We start from the raw sequence: 14,940 nt of genomic DNA on the forward strand, positions 1-14,940 counted from the left end.
AATCGGCCAACCCCACTACGGCCAGCTCAACGCCCACCAAATTTCAACACCGATCATCCCAAATAGCTGGCCACTTCAAACAATCACACTCTATCGCTAGTATGGCTAATTCAGGCTTCACTACCCGCAAGATTGGGGCTCCAAATACATTGGAGCACCGCATCTACCTCGAAAAAGATGGCGTCCCAGTCTCTCCTTTCCATGATATTCCACTGTACGCCAATGAGCAACAGACCGTACTGAACATGATCGTTGAGGTCCCTCGATGGACCAATGCGAAGATGGAAGTAAGTTCACACGTCCCTGACTCTCTGATAGCACCTGTTCCTACTCTAATAATGCTCCATATCGTACAATAGCTAATGCCGCTTGTGTACAGATCTCCAAGGAAGAGCACTTGAACCCCATCAAGCAAGACACCAAGAAGGGCAAACTTCGATTTGTTCGCAACTGCTTCCCTCACAAGGGCTACCTTTGGAACTACGGTGCATTTCCTCAGGTACGGAGCCTTGGCGGGAGATTACCAAGAGTCGGCAAGGCTGATCAATGTACAGACCTGGGAAGACCCCAATGTCACACACCCTGAGACTAAGGCTAAAGGCGATAATGATCCCTTGGACGTTTGCGAGATCGGTGAACTTGTCGCCAAGCCAGGTGACATCAAGCAGGTCAAGATTCTCGGTGTCATGGCCTTGTTGGACGAAGGCGAGACTGACTGGAAGATTATCGTCATTGATGTCAACGACCCATTGGCACCAAAGCTCAACGACATTGAGGATGTCGAAAGACACCTTCCAGGCCTGCTCCGTGCCACCAACGAGTGGTTCCGCATCTACAAGATCCCCGATGGCAAGCCCGAGAACCAGTTTGCCTTTTCCGGTGAATGCAAGAATATGAAGTGAGACATCATATCTGGAGGCAACCTACAGTCGCTAATCAAGCGCAGATACGCTACAGACATTGTTCGGGAATGTGCTGAGGCTTGGGAGCGACTTATCACCGGAAAGACTAACCGAGGAGAGATCTCTCTGTAAGCGTTCCACCCTTACGTCTCTGATATGAATACTAATGCTACTATCAAAGCGCAAACAGTACCGTTCCTCACTCCCCCGACCGCACAGATACCACGAAGAGTCCAATTGCCGCAGGCGAGAACAAGGCTCCAGCCCCAATAGACCCAAGTATTGACAAGTGGTTCTTCATTTCTGGAGCTCCCTCGGCTTAAAGGACACGCAATGGTATGTCGACCAGTTAGCACAATATTGATCACACAACGCGGCTTTAGAAGTCAAGCATTGGCGAGCTTCAATATTTCACGACCTCTTGTTGGCCCGTACTAAAATAAGTGTACGCATGGTATAGACAAAATAAAATGCATTGCAACCAGATCCAAACTCCTGCCATGACCGTGAAAATACCTGCTGGTGGAATGTACCCTTCCGCCACTTTATATTTACCCAGCCAGTTCGTCCTTTCTTGCAAGTGTCCGTGAATGTCTGTCAAGCTCCGCAACCACATCATTGGCCTTAAGCTTTGATAAGTCAAGATCTATCGTCTTCCCATCCTCTGCAGCTATGATAAGCTTCATGGTTACTATGTGTGAACGGAACATCACGTACTGAAGGTGACGGACAGCGTGGGCTTCTCTTTGCTCAGTCTCGGCAATACGGTCATGTTGATTTTCATCCTCGAGTGCGCAGTAGGAGGGAGCAATGTGAGAAAGTTTCGTGCCGCTCGCGATGTCGGGTAGAAGGGGTTGAAACGCGTAGTAACAGAGGTTATGTATGCGGTCAACATATTTTGTGTGAATGCTGGAGGTATTGGGCTGCTTAGTTTCAGATTTGGTTGCATCTATGATTCGGGTCCAAATGAAACTCACGAGTGGCGAACAAGTATTGCGAGCTTGAGACAAGGCGAGCAATGTGAATTTGATACTGAAAGGAAATACAGTTGCATGCCTCAGTGCTTCAGTGGCGCTGCGGCCGAACATCGGGGAGTGTGCTAATTAGTTTTAGTCGACAGACAGCCACTTCTGACGCCACACGATCGTGATTATCGTTTCCCCCAGTTTTGGCTGTCGTCATAATTTTTTTACCCACTTCGAAATGACATCGACTCTCTCCTCTAAGCTCACGACCCTCTCGGAATCAAACAAAACGATCAGCACACTCGTACATCGCCTTGGCAAACTCAACTTCCAACCTGGCTCAACTCCACTACACGGAGACGAAGGTGACGTCCGGGTTGAATTAAGTTCAGAAATCCACGACAACTTAAAGCAACAAGAAGAGGAACTCGAGCTTCTGAAACAAGAAGTAGAAGACGTATCAGCAGGTTCGAGAGCCCCTAATAAACGAAGAGATAGTGAAAAGAACCGTGACAAAGCCCGACTGGTGGTGCAAGTTGCAAGACTCGAAGAGGATCTCAAGAAGTATGTAAATACGCTGCATAGTATCTGAGTAACCGTACTAATCAACCATATAGTCTAAGGAGCCAATTCAGACAGGCACAGCTTCAAGCAAAGAGGAACGCGGAGCAAGCTAAACAGAAGGAGCGCCAACTACTATTTTCAGGAATCAAGGAAGGCAATATAACGCCTAAAGGTAGCCGAAAGCGAGGACAAGAAAAACTATCTGCAGACGATCTTCTTGTAGGCTCGTCCAGCGACGTGACAACAGCACTGCGGCGAACACATCAGTTGATGAGATCGGAACTCTCACGCTCTAGATTTGCACAAGAGACGTTGGAAGAATCAACAGCGGCACTTCAGGATCTTGGTGAGCGGTACGGATCTCTCGACGACCTTCTCTCGACTTCAAAGAACCTTGTCGTAACTCTTCTCAAATCACAAAAGAGCGACACTTGGTATCTTGAAACAGCTCTTTACATTCTCATTACAACTATTGTTTGGCTAGTCTTCCGACGCTTTCTATACGGTCCTCTCTGGTGGTTTGTCTGGCTTCCGGTGAAGCTAGTATACAAAGTTTTTTATTTTGGGGGATCGTCGCTGGGATTGGTAGGCAGTGCAACAACAACGGCGATAGTATCAACATCGACACGCAAACCACTCATTATCAAGCCAAGCGCTACGGATCGCCCGCCGCGACGAGTGCAGGACCAACAGAACATAGAGTACTATCGAAGGGGAAACGGTGGTATAGCTGTAGGTGCAGGAGGTCGAGGAGCAAAAGTAGCCCCCAGTGATCCCAGTCCAGACGGAAGCATGTCACAGAAAGTAGGACAGATGGCCGAGGCTGCTAAAGCGGCCGTCAGTAGTAACAGCCAGGAAAATAAACCAGACGACCCGCAGCCAAAGCAAGCAGAGAGAGGCGATGGACAATCCCTCGAGGACACTGACAAGCCCAGGAATCCTAAGAAGCGTATGTTCGAGGCCAACGTGGAAGACGACAAACATACTAAAAAGGATGAATTATGATCGACGCTGTTGTTTATCATATGCAGACTGTATCGACCCCATGTCCAAACATTATTACCAATTCCGCTCCATGATAGCTGTACGTTTTAAGCTGTTCATTCTAACGCAACTGATAGTGACTGCAAAATTGTGCTTTGTCAGGCCATGACGAGTTCCTCTCCAATGTCTCATTTCCCGCGGCTCGACTGGGGCATTCCATGGATACCAGTATCAATATGCAAATAGATGAAGCCAGAGCTAGCCAACCCGGGATCATTACCACTAAATTCGAAGTTGGACTCGGACAAAAGTCCAATCACCGAACAAAGGCCCCATTCAGATAGTTCGAGTGTGGCCAGTCAAGGAAAGAACCAGAGCAAGACAACAACACAGACATTGCCACATCACGGTGTAACATATTAGCCAAATGCACTAACAATTTTGCATACCGCCATGCCGCATCGAGCGTGGTATTTCACACGGAATCCTGGCATAGATTGCACCATAGCGACTATGTTTTCTCAGACCACCATCAGACACACATGCTCGGCCCTTGGTATCTTCCATTAGTGTGAACGGCTATGCTAATGTTCCCTGCATAGGCATGCATGTCTTAGCGCACGAATCAGTGTCTAGATTTTACACGTAATTAGTAGAACTTCAAGGTTCCGGATATAACCAGAAAATTTCGTGGCTGAACAACTCGTGTGGCATGGCATAGGGTTTTGTTGGTCTGGTGGATGCGTCAACGGCACTCGGCATCTCATAAACTTCAAAGAGTCTACCTCTATTCGCCATGGTAACGACCAATACATGACTGATTGATAGACGATGTCCATGAAGTTCTCTCTATTCCGTATGATTTGAGGACTGAAGCTCGAATGGTCAACAATTCGAATATATCTTGAGTTATTAAAAAGGCTATAATGCGCAGCTATTACTACTGTTTGTCTGATCTTGTGGCTACACTGACACATGATTGCGAAACTATCACTTACTAACGATCAACATTAGGCTCTCTTAGCTGCCCTTCAGCAATAGCTGCTTCTCTTTCTTCAAATTTTCAATCACCTCGACAGGCACCTTCAATACCGTCGCCGCTATATCATGAGGCGTCAGCGCAAGCCATTGCGTCAACGAAATATCAGCAACTCGCTCGCTCTTGTAGATCTCAATCCAGACCAGCTCCTCAGTGTCGGACGTGTTCTCAATGTAATGCCCACTGTTGTCCGGGAACACAGCCGTGTCACCAGCCGAGAAGTCGAACGTACGAGCATTCGAGTTTCCAATGAACACCGAGGCCCGCGCGTGGCCTTGGTGGAAATACAACCATTCCTCAGCCTGTTACCCTTAGTGATTGTTCACGGCCACATCTGGAGACAGGAGACTTACATTCGGATGCCAATGCAACTCACGGAGACCACCCGGCTCCAATGTGACAATAGCCGCGGCGATTGTCTTTGCAATAGGAAAAGTCGTACTGTCAACCTTGCGGAAGGTACCTCCTTGGCCCGGCACGGCCTCCAGCTCGTGGTCCTGTGAGTGGTACACGTACGAGCTGTTCCCGACAAGCGCGCCAGCGGGACCAGTGATGTTCTGCTGCGTGCTCACGGTACCGTTGGTGATGTACGGGAAGGGACTTGGCACACTGTTAAAAACGGTCTCGTTAACGCCGAAGTTCTTCGCGAGGATCGACTTGGGTGTGTGACTGATCCAGTCATCGATCATGAACGTTGTTCTACAGCGTGTCAGTTAGGACGACTCGCGACAATATATTCAGCTCGGGCTGTAACGAAAACTGCATACCCGACTTTCTCAAAGTCCCCATCGTCGAAAATAACCAGAAACTCATTCGCATCTTCCAGTCCCTGAATCGAGTGCGCCTGGCCCTTGGGGAAATACCAGATATCGCCGACCTCAAGCGTATCGACCTCATACTTGCCCTCCTCGTTGACAGCAGAGATTATGAAGCTCCCTGCGTAAACGTAGCCCCATTCCGCGGTGCGGTGCCAATGCAACTCGCGAATAGCACCCTTGTTCAAATGCACCTGGGCACCGGCAATGTCATGACTCGCGGGCAAGTCGTTGATGACCTGCTCGCGCACCCAGCCGCCATTGAAGATACGGGTCTTGGAGTCTGAGAACGACCATTTGAGGTTTGGCACGAAGCCAGCATCGGTACTTTGTTGTCCTAGGTTGGAAGGATTTTGCAGGTCCAGCTCTTTGTTTGTGCCGCCTGGTCTGCTGTCAGTCACTGCATCGATTGCTGTGTCGGATACGCACCTGAGATGATGCCTCCTTTTCCTTGACCATTGATGGGCTGGCCATTCTCGAACTGAGGATTATTGAAGCCGTTCTGACGCTTGTCAATGGTTGCTGCACTGCAGACTGATGCTGTCGCAGCGAGTACCGCTGTGAACAAGGGGAGCTGCATCTTCGACGGTGTGATTGACAAGAAGGCACAAGCTTCACACGCGGGAGGACGTGAAGCTTACTTATACACGCGCCAGATGGAGCGCTGACAAGCTTCAGTCGCGCCTCTGACGCGTTTGCAGCTACAATTGGCTTGCACATTGGCTCCCGTGAGAGGAGTGTCGACATAAGTGGAATCCAGCTCGCCATCGGCCTAGCACCGTCTGAGGATCAACATACTAGTGAATATACACTGAACTAGAGTTACGGGATACGTCCTACAAGCGGCACATGGCTTAGCAGCAATTGGAAATTGCATGTAACGCCCCTCATCAGCTGGCCTTGCTGGGCTGTATGAAGCTCTGATCGACTTGAACACGCTGAGCAAGCAACGAAAAGTCAAATCGTCCATTCTCGCAGTCTGCATATCGACCAGTCGAAATGGTCCCGAGCCCAGGGGCCACCACTAGCGAGGTAACGAGATGCAGGAGTTACGCGTGGCGATCAGATCTACCATGTGTTCCACGGGCATATCACAATACGCCATGGCAGATGATGATGGGAGAAGGGTGAGAAGGAGGGTGGACACTTCGCCATCTCTGGGTGAAATAACGTGATGCTTGGCAGGCATCTTTTCTGGTGCTTAGAGAACTGGTCTGCATTCCCGCATCTCTTAGCTTGTCGATCATCTGCCCGTTTGGGCGTTTGCGGCCCGCTGGGGTCTGGCTGCGTAGATCTCTTAGTTCGGGCTTGTTTCCTGGGCTAAGCTTGTTTTGATGCCCATGTTCGCCTCTTGTACATACCTAGTAGGGGCGAACTCATTACCAGGCTGTCACAAACACAATGCACGTCTGGCTTCTGCTTCATCACCAAACTTTCGTCGCCAAGCCTATGTCGCCATCAAATGAAGAAATATCGTTTGATGCAATTTCTCAGTCCGACTGGGGTTGTGTTCCGCTTTCGGCATCGTGTTTTCCTAAACTGGTCTGTCCATGGGTATGGCTTCTCACTTTGGCTCCTCGGATGTGGGAGGATCCTGGTACGCTGCTGTTCAGATCTTCAGGTACTCCACATGCTCGACTCTATATCGACTTCATGTGAAGGAGCTTGTATGAACGTCGAGGTTTCCGACCAGACGATGCCGTCACGGCAGCGAACAACATATCACTGTTCGACTCTTCCTCAGAGGCGAAAGATCCCCTGAACTCAAGCCGATATACATACTAATCTTCACCCGTATGTTAAAACCTTCATATGTTTATCCTTGCTCTCCTCATCTCGGGATGCTCCCGTTAGCTTCCAACCGTACGTACGAAGGGCCGAATACACATCCGCGGTAGGATCTCGACTTCTCTTCCCGCATTGACGGATGGATGCATGCAGAGTATATCGCCTCCTGAAGATGAGCTCCACACATCCGCCACAGCTCTTTTCGACTGTCAGGTGTACCCTGTCGTTCCAAATGGGCACATATACGGTCGATCTTGATATGCTGCCAAGTCCACCGACTTCTTTTTCTAGCTTCTCTAGCAACCTCAATGGAGCATCAAATTGAGATTTGGCCGGAAGAGTAGACGGGCAAAGCCTGCTCAAAGGATATTGACACCGTCCAAACGAGTCAGCCGCTTATTTGGCATCATTATAGTACGATGATGCGATTTGTCGAAGGTATTATTCGACAATGGGACGGAAAGGTGATGTGCTGGCTTTGCATGCCCGCGATAGTCTGGAGAAGATTGTGGAAGATCGCAAGCGGCGGCAAGAGAGAGGCGAAGATTGAGGAGACGAAAGGCTTGAGGATTGTGAATATATAAACGAAGCATATTCTGCTCATTTCTGCTCATCATCCAGAGATCAACTGAGACTACCAAGCTCCAGTCATTCCGACCACTCCTGGGGCTTCTTTGCTAAAACTTGCTCATAATGCTCTCACTCTATAGTGCTGCCGTAGTTGCGGCTGTTTTCGCTACCTCCTCCGCTCTTTCTCTTCCTCCACTCATACCCTCTATCCCAGGAGTCACTGAGCCCTTGGCCTCCAACGCACCTCCTTTGCCCATTCTGCAGATCCCAACTCCTCCCCTACCTTCACCTCCTTTTACAGGAAGCAACATCAGGCCCAAGAAGATCGGATACTTCTGGACTGCTGCCGGTGACAATCAACATGCCGGTATGCCCTATCAAAAGTTTCCGAAGCTTGGACTCACCTCTGACACAATTTCACAGATTTTCTTGCCACCTACTCACTGGATGATGATACCTTTGGTACTCTGATCTGGGTCACTGACGTCCCCAGTTCTGGCAATTCTCCTCACCACTTGGGGCCCTCTCTCGACGGCAAGACTCTCGTTGGTGGCGGCCTTCTATCCCTATTGAAGACCCAAGACACCGCCTTCTACTTTGACACTACCAACCCTTACCGCCCAACATTCAAGAAGTCAAATCGTGCCATCCTCGGCTCCATCACTGATGAGATCCGCGCAAAGCCTGATGGCGGCTTCTTCATCACCTACATGGGCTCTGCTGTCGGCACCAGCCCTGGCCGCCTGATCGAGACTGACAAGAACTTCGACATCATCGCCGAATGGCCCGCACTCACCGATGTCGAGTCCACCCTCAACATCCTCGGCGAGCAATTCTCTCCCCATGGCCTGTCCGTCGACTGGGACAACAACGTCATGCTCACTTCCGACTTCGTCGTACCCGTCACCATCCTCAAGCCAGCCTCTTTGCTCGGCATCCAGCGCGCAAACACGCTGCGTCTGTGGGAGCTCGACACACGCAAGATCATCTCGACCATCACCATCCCCAACGGCGGCGGCATCCAGGACGTCAAGTTCATCCCGGGCAACAAAGAATCTGCCGCTCTCGCAACGGCCGTGCATCTCGGCCAGGTGTGGATCATCTACCCATTCCGCAAGAACGCACAGGGTGTGCAGGGCGTCGCCGAGATGCTTTTCGATCTGGGCCCCAAGGCGCGTGATACCATTGCCATCTACTCGGACATCACCGACGACGGCAAGTTCGCCTACTTCACCCTCACCACGGCTAACCATGTTGCGGCGCTCGATATCTCGGATCTGAACAATATCAAGCGTCTCGATGACCCGGATGAGGACCAAGGCATCGTCGGCCCGCATTACCTCAAGGTCACGCCCGACAAGAAGAACTTGCTTGTCACTGATTACTTTGTGCAGACTGGCAGCATTGGGGTTATCAACACCCCGGCAGACTTCAAGGCGCAGTTCATTGATATCAATGATGATGGTAGCTTGAGCTTTAATCGCTCGATCAATTTCTTGGATGAGTTCGCGAACCGTGGCGGTGGCTGGCCGCACTCGGCTGTTGTGTTTGATTTGACGGATCCTAACAATCCGATCTACTACTAGACGGTTTGGGGGCAAGCGAGAGAATGCTATATCGGAGTTGTTGGGTAAGATAGACGAGTTGGATAGAAATAAGGTTGAATGTTCGGGCAAAACATATCTTCAATGACTGTCGCTTACTTTTATCATGTCTAATCTAATGCTTAATACATTGGTAAAATCGAACTATCTTTATCTTATATATCACGGTATTCACTAAAGTAGTGATTGCAATCTCAGACGATCTTCAGGTGTCCCGATGCCAACTAATGGGTAGTGGTATACGGATGAGAATATTTCAAGAAGACACCAGCATCTTGGTGGACACAGAAAGGCTGCATGGGAAGGATATATGTTCAGCATGACGCAGTCAAGATACTACGTGTACATGTACGGTCATAATTGTGTATTCTTTGCCGCGATCTTTTTTATGGATATGTGAAGCGTGTCAGTAAGGTCAATGTATAGTCTTCGCAGTCGACAGAGCGGCTGCTGATGAACAAGGTGGTAGATGTGAAATTATCGTCTATAACGGCTGTCAATAGGCTTTTTGTCGTATTCCTGTGATTTGCAGGTGGGTATGAACAGATCTCTACATTCCAAATCTGAGTTGATCAAGCAGGAGCTGCTTCCTCTATGGTCCCGCTCTTCTCTACAGCGTCAGCAGGTCGTGTCTCAGACTCTTGCCGGTTCTGGATGATCCTCTATGAGCCGTTAGCACGCAAAAACTATTGGCTGGTCCACACAGAAACACCAACCAGGAGGTTCCTCATAAGCACAACTATTGTGACTTTTCCAATGGCCGGAACATAGATAGAGGCCTTTTGTTTCACCTCAGGAGCAAAGTTCTAGCTCGGTCAGTGATATTGGTACGTGTCACGAAGGCATGGCCTTACCTTGTCGCTCGAGAAATTGATGCACACTGCACCTTCACGAAGGTAGTTCAGGGGTACCTTGAACTTATCTCCCGGCACACCACTGATTACGACGTCGCTCTTGGGAAGGCAATCTGCCACTGTCCAGCCTGGAAGCTCAGTCACCTCGTGTCTTTTCTTGCGCAATCCTTCCCCACGAGTGAATTGCTGCACGTCATTGATGTCGACGGAGTACACGTTTGCGCCGTCGTTTGCGAGCAGTGCTGCGAGCGGACGGCCTACGACTTCACTTCGATTGATCACTGTGATGGTGTGGCCATGAAGTCGGTTTCCATAGGGCAGGATAGTGTTGTACACCTGCAGATGCTCGAGAATTTTGATTACAGCTAGGGGCGTACAGGGCAGCACACTTTTCTTGTGCTCTGCCCCGTCCAGATAGCGGATATTCTGGTACATGTTGAACAAGTAGCGGTGAGAGAGCCCTTCGACATCCTTAGAGATGTCTACAATCTGCTGCAGATACTGGTCCTGACGGTTGCCAAAGATAGGGTAGTAGACGATGATGCCGCCGACATTCGAGTCGTGGTTGGCCTCAATAATGGCGTCTTCGAGGAGGTCGCGGTCAATTTCGCGGAGCTCGAATGCAAAGCCATTGTCTTTGAATGTCTTTGCTGTCCAGTCCGCGTATGTTCGTGCTGCTGGGTCTGCACTTGACAGAAACCCCACGAGCAGCGGAGCTTTTCCCAGCCCCTTTAGGCCATCGTTAACTTCTGCGATCAGCTTTTTGGCGACGACGTTTGCGGATACAACTTTGCAGTTCGGCGTGGCCTCCGCTGCTGCGGACATGATGCAGAACAATGATCCCGACTTGCTAGAGATCAATCAAATTGAGGCGAACGTCTCGCTCAAAAAGTTTTCATTTGTCCGCGCGAATGCCAAATCTCATCGATGCCCAGATTATGATTATCAGCTTTTTTCCCTCGTCAAAAATTGCCCTCATACTAAGTCCAAAAAATGTCCGTGCGCTGTGCGTCATCCGCAGGTCGCGTTTTGTGGTTTTCTGCTCAAACGTGCTGCTCTATGTCCACAGCCATGCGCCAGCTGCGACAAGACTCAGCATGTCCGATATCCAACTCTACCTCCTAGAGTATGACAAGAGCAAGAAGGAAGCCAACCGCGTAGCCCAAGGATCTGCTGAGAGTATGCAAATACCCCGCCAAACCCCCGCGTCCATAGGGCTGATTGAGAAAAGAGTTGCAGAACAAGCAATTGAAACTTATAGATTTGATCGAAAGCCTCGCAGAATATATCAACAATGATGAGCCGGCTACGAGGGGCAGGAGTATGTTCTACTTGCGTCCAGAACTTGATAAGAGGTCTTTTGACTGATCGCATCGCCAGCTATGTCCTACCTCGCCGAGGTGCTCGAAGCCATGCCTCCAAAAGTCCTTTCGTTGCAACAACGTACGTACACGAAACGCGTGCTACTCTCGAACAGGGATACCAAGATGCTAAGGATGTATAGGGGGCCTTTTGTGCGACTTCATCCTGTCGCGCATCGTAGATGATACTGAGGGCATAGGATCGTGTGCCAAAGGACTGCTTGCTCTTGAAGAACGAGGACAATGGGACAGTGCAAGAGCTTCTGGAGTGATGACGACGTATGTGATACGATAGAATCTGTCGGCATTGTGCTAACACTTGGTCAGACTCATAGACCATACAAACCCGGTACGGCAATTTCGAACACAGAGCGAGAGATACCCTATAGTGCAATTAGTAGATAGACTGATGGCGAAATATAGAGATGGTAACTTTCGCCTTTATTGTTGGCGCCGACGACCTGCTAATAGGATATAGCGATTAAAAACGTTCATTCAACTACCCCCGATTTCCTGTCCCGGTTTATTTCATACTTTGATGGCGAAAAAGACCCACGAAATCTCATGATAGTTTTCTCAATTTTGAAGGTTCCGATGACGGAATGGGATACTGGAAAAGATACTCAGGTGCGATATGAAGGTATTCTTTGGTCTTTTTCTGGCTAATATAGGACAGGATTTGTTTGACGCCGTATTCAATTATTTTCCTATCACTTTCAAGCCACCGCCCGATGATCCTTATGGCATCACGGCCCAGGATTTGAAAGACCGGTTGCGAGATTGTATAGCTTCCACATCTGTATTTGCTCCTTATTCTTTCCCGGCCTTACTGGACAAATTGGATTCCACCTCATTGAACACAAAGGTATGAAGCTTGAAAGTCCAAGGCGAAAGTCCGACTGACATATTTGTAGCGAGATGTCTTGTCGACACTGCGTGCTTGCATATCAAACTATGGTTTCCAGACAATATCATTATATGCAATCACTCTATGGGACGCGCTCAAATTCGAGATACTGAATGTCCAGGAAGAGGATCTCGCTACAGAGTCATTGAATTGTCTGGCTGGTATTGCCAGGCAGCTTTCACTAGGAACACAGTCGCAGCTGAATGCTTATCTGGGCCCAATCATCAAAGAATGTAACCAACACCTGGAGGACGCCCCTACAAAGCAGTCTTCATCCTCCGGGCGGATAGTCAAGAGCGTAGCGGCTACGACTCCACAAGCAACCAACACAGTCATCTCAGGCATTGTACCGACTTTCTTCAGCCTATATCATACTGCTGACAACTTCCCGAAGCGGAGGGGGCTGTTGGAAGTTTTCGGTAGTATCATGAAAGCCGACATCGAAGTGTATGGAGATTGGCGCTCCATGCATAGTCTGCGTTTTGGCGATGACATCGCTGAGAAACCCCCAAATGCATTTGTAGAATATGGCGAGCAAGCTCTGCATCTCATGAGCAGTGATCTATCGTCCGCACCTGTCAAAGAAGTATCGTTCCGGCTTACAGCTCTCGATGGCCTCCTGCAGCTCAGTAGGATCCGGGAGATGTTGAGTGACGATCAGATATCTTCATTGGTTATTGACTTTTCTAACGTTGTTGTCACTGAGGAGTCGTACGGCAAAGATGAGCTCAAAACCGCCGCCATTAGTGCTCTCGTTGAGATCGCTCATCAGAAACCCCAACTCGTCATTGACAAAGCATTTCCTACATTCTTGGCAAACCTGCCCGACACCGATACTGGAGCGACAACGAAATATGTTCCAGTCCTCGAAGCTTTCGCGAAACTTGCAGATGAGGACAAGCTGTTTCAGACGGTCATAATACGGCTGAAGAGTAAATTGAAGGCTGCAGTTCATCAACAAGCATCGACGAAGTTCCTCTGCGATCTTCTGACTGCAGTCTTTTTTGCATTTACCCATCGAGCCAAGAAAATGGACATCGAAGTCAACGCGACACATTATACCGATCTGGTTCTCCCTCTCCTCTCACAGATAACAGACTCTCAAGATCAACACAACTCCTCTCTCCAATCGGAGCCTGTACTGGATCTGGTGGGACGTATTTGCGGTACCATCATACGACCATTACCATTGACAGTGCATATCTCGATGTCTAAGGAGGCCTTCACTCTATTCCGGGGTGTCACTAACGAATCAGTCCCTCCCTTCTCGTCTACATTCGGCGCTGAACAAAGATATATGATCGTAACGACACAAGTGCTGGCTTCTTTGTGCAAGGAAGCATCACCGCCGATTAAGCTCGATGATATGGTGACGGCACTAGTAAAGTTCTGCTTAGCAGAGAGTGTTACGAGCGGGGTGAGAGCCGCAGCACTGAAGCAGCTGTCACTCGTTATTAACAAGTTCATACCGAATGCAGAACTTGCAAAAACTTTAGAACCGGTACTATATGCTCCAATGGAGCTTCTAACTTCTGCGAAGTTGAATAGCCAGTCCATTCGTGTTGTGTTTGCTATTGTCAAAGGTCTGATACTGCGCAATAGCAGCTTACTGAACAAAACACTGCCGTCACTGTTAGAAGCTCTGTCGAACATCGACTATGGACGAACGATCGCGCGAGGCTTCAGCACTCTTCTGCAACCAGACGACCTGCTCACCAAGGAGAATTATTGCACCGTATCTGGCCTGCACAAGCAAAAGACGTTCAACATGCTCGTCCCTCCAATCGCAGCGTCCTTCCGCGCCGCAAACGCCGCGACGAAGACTAACTACCTCATCGCCGTCGCCGGACTGCTTCGCTATCTGCCCTACAACATCCTCTCGCACGACCTCTCATCGCTCACGCCTCTCCTTCTGCAGTCCCTCGACCTACCGGTAGAGGAAGCGTATGTCAAAGAAGCCAGCATCGGCAACATAATCGACATCCTGACGCACAACCCAGCCGCCATTGAGGAACATGCAAACAGCGTCATCACACGACTGCTGAGTACGACGGACCAGAAGAGCAACCCGACTCAGGTGCGGGCTGTGGCGCTCATATGCCTGGCCACAATTCCGGGCAGTCTAAAGCAAGAGACGACAATCCCGCTTCGCAGACAGGTGGTCAAGCGGCTGACGGCAGCGCTGGATGACGGCAAGCGATCGGTCCGGAGCGAAGCGGTGAGATGCAGAAGTAAGTGGCTCGACTTGGACGAGGAGGATGAGGAGGAGTAGGTAGGTAGGTAAACAGTTGGACTGCCCAATGACATGTAGTTAGATCGGAGCAGGATCTACGAAACTGTTTCGAAAACGTATGAGAGTCCGAAGTGACACAGCCGCGCAATACTACCGTATATTAACAAATTCATATTATGCCAACGAGCGATACAGAGCAGACGGTCGATGCGACGACACGTAGAAGCGAAACCTGCAAACTTGCAAATACACATACATACATACGCCACCGAAGACGAAAAAAACTCAAAAAAACAAAACAAACAGGACTCCTTTGTCATGGCAATCTATCTGACATACATTAACAGAGTTCGT

At 49.5% G+C, this 14,940-nt stretch overlaps 7 protein-coding genes across 7 annotated transcripts; 4 read left to right on the forward strand and 3 right to left on the reverse strand.

Annotated features, from left to right (window-relative positions):
* Nucleotides 1-101: 101 nt before the first annotated feature.
* Nucleotides 102-1,225, forward strand: EJ05DRAFT_493772 (inorganic pyrophosphatase; the record flags this gene model as incomplete). Its single annotated transcript, XM_033746141.1, has 5 exons — nucleotides 102-287; nucleotides 380-499; nucleotides 555-898; nucleotides 947-1,030; nucleotides 1,084-1,225. 5 exons carry the CDS (start codon nucleotides 102-104, stop codon nucleotides 1,223-1,225), a joined length of 876 nt encoding a protein of 291 aa, XP_033599186.1.
* A 213-nt stretch (nucleotides 1,226-1,438) lies between these two features.
* Nucleotides 1,439-1,990, reverse strand: EJ05DRAFT_512357 (uncharacterized protein; the record flags this gene model as incomplete). The annotated part of the gene is made up of 2 exons (XM_033748329.1): nucleotides 1,439-1,825; nucleotides 1,880-1,990. The coding sequence occupies 2 exons, from the start codon at nucleotides 1,988-1,990 to the stop codon at nucleotides 1,454-1,456; spliced, it is 483 nt and encodes a 160-aa protein (XP_033599187.1). The 3' UTR covers nucleotides 1,439-1,453.
* Nucleotides 1,991-2,048: 58 nt separating this feature from the next.
* On the forward strand, nucleotides 2,049-3,549 carry EJ05DRAFT_75707 (Sec20 domain-containing protein). The gene is made up of 2 exons (XM_033749955.1): nucleotides 2,049-2,431; nucleotides 2,485-3,549. Exons 1-2 carry the CDS (start codon nucleotides 2,106-2,108, stop codon nucleotides 3,434-3,436), a joined length of 1,278 nt encoding a protein of 425 aa, XP_033599188.1. The 5' UTR covers nucleotides 2,049-2,105; the 3' UTR covers nucleotides 3,437-3,549.
* Nucleotides 3,550-4,009: 460 nt separating this feature from the next.
* On the reverse strand, nucleotides 4,010-5,945 carry EJ05DRAFT_75784 (putative oxalate decarboxylase oxdC). Its single transcript, XM_033749956.1, has 4 exons — nucleotides 5,699-5,945; nucleotides 5,222-5,651; nucleotides 4,808-5,153; nucleotides 4,010-4,756 (listed from the first exon to the last, which is right to left on the reverse strand). Exons 1-4 carry the CDS (start codon nucleotides 5,847-5,849, stop codon nucleotides 4,436-4,438), a joined length of 1,248 nt encoding a protein of 415 aa, XP_033599189.1. The 5' UTR covers nucleotides 5,850-5,945; the 3' UTR covers nucleotides 4,010-4,435.
* Nucleotides 5,946-7,663: 1,718 nt separating this feature from the next.
* Nucleotides 7,664-9,376, forward strand: EJ05DRAFT_512360 (uncharacterized protein). The gene is made up of 2 exons (XM_033748330.1): nucleotides 7,664-7,994; nucleotides 8,051-9,376. Exons 1-2 carry the CDS (start codon nucleotides 7,751-7,753, stop codon nucleotides 9,211-9,213), a joined length of 1,407 nt encoding a protein of 468 aa, XP_033599190.1. The 5' UTR covers nucleotides 7,664-7,750; the 3' UTR covers nucleotides 9,214-9,376.
* Nucleotides 9,377-9,584: 208 nt separating this feature from the next.
* On the reverse strand, nucleotides 9,585-11,196 carry EJ05DRAFT_454838 (methylenetetrahydrofolate dehydrogenase). The gene is made up of 3 exons (XM_033742455.1): nucleotides 10,086-11,196; nucleotides 9,948-10,037; nucleotides 9,585-9,893 (listed from the first exon to the last, which is right to left on the reverse strand). The coding sequence occupies exons 1-3, from the start codon at nucleotides 10,908-10,910 to the stop codon at nucleotides 9,804-9,806; spliced, it is 1,005 nt and encodes a 334-aa protein (XP_033599191.1). The 5' UTR covers nucleotides 10,911-11,196; the 3' UTR covers nucleotides 9,585-9,803.
* On the forward strand, nucleotides 11,183-14,625 carry EJ05DRAFT_441217 (MMS19 nucleotide excision repair protein-like protein; the record flags this gene model as incomplete). The annotated part of the gene is made up of 8 exons (XM_033741976.1): nucleotides 11,183-11,264; nucleotides 11,317-11,406; nucleotides 11,466-11,528; nucleotides 11,590-11,725; nucleotides 11,774-11,874; nucleotides 11,925-12,073; nucleotides 12,123-12,311; nucleotides 12,361-14,625. The coding sequence occupies 8 exons, from the start codon at nucleotides 11,183-11,185 to the stop codon at nucleotides 14,623-14,625; spliced, it is 3,075 nt and encodes a 1,024-aa protein (XP_033599192.1).
* Nucleotides 14,626-14,940: the final 315 nt, after the last annotated feature.

The sequence above is a fragment of the Pseudovirgaria hyperparasitica genome (assembly GCF_010093815.1).
Source record: "Pseudovirgaria hyperparasitica strain CBS 121739 unplaced genomic scaffold EJ05scaffold_11, whole genome shotgun sequence".
NCBI classification, from domain to species: Eukaryota; Fungi; Ascomycota; class Dothideomycetes; order Acrospermales; family Acrospermaceae; genus Pseudovirgaria; species Pseudovirgaria hyperparasitica.

What these genes read in the sequence shown, in the direction of transcription:
- EJ05DRAFT_75707 (XM_033749955.1), top strand. Translation starts at nt 2,106, where the DNA reads ATGACATCGACTCTCTCCTCTAAGCTCACGACCCTCTCGGAATCAAAC. An exon ending in CTCGAAGAGGATCTCAAGAA is followed by an intron (nt 2,432 to 2,484) that starts GTATGTAAATAC and finishes TCAACCATATAG; the next exon opens with TCTAAGGAGCCAATTCAGAC.
- EJ05DRAFT_75784 (XM_033749956.1), bottom strand. Translation starts at nt 5,849, where the DNA reads ATGCAGCTCCCCTTGTTCACAGCGGTACTCGCTGCGACAGCATCAGTC. An exon ending in AAAAGGAGGCATCATCTCAG is followed by an intron (nt 5,652 to 5,698) that starts GTGCGTATCCGA and finishes ACAGCAGACCAG; the next exon opens with GCGGCACAAACAAAGAGCTG. An exon ending in AGTTGCATTGGCATCCGAAT is followed by an intron (nt 4,757 to 4,807) that starts GTAAGTCTCCTG and finishes TAAGGGTAACAG; the next exon opens with GCTGAGGAATGGTTGTATTT.
- EJ05DRAFT_512360 (XM_033748330.1), top strand. Translation starts at nt 7,751, where the DNA reads ATGCTCTCACTCTATAGTGCTGCCGTAGTTGCGGCTGTTTTCGCTACC. An exon ending in CGGTGACAATCAACATGCCG is followed by an intron (nt 7,995 to 8,050) that starts GTATGCCCTATC and finishes ACAATTTCACAG; the next exon opens with ATTTTCTTGCCACCTACTCA.
- EJ05DRAFT_454838 (XM_033742455.1), bottom strand. Translation starts at nt 10,910, where the DNA reads ATGTCCGCAGCAGCGGAGGCCACGCCGAACTGCAAAGTTGTATCCGCA. An exon ending in TCAATTTCTCGAGCGACAAG is followed by an intron (nt 10,038 to 10,085) that starts GTAAGGCCATGC and finishes TGACCGAGCTAG; the next exon opens with AACTTTGCTCCTGAGGTGAA. An exon ending in TGCTTATGAGGAACCTCCTG is followed by an intron (nt 9,894 to 9,947) that starts GTTGGTGTTTCT and finishes AACGGCTCATAG; the next exon opens with AGGATCATCCAGAACCGGCA.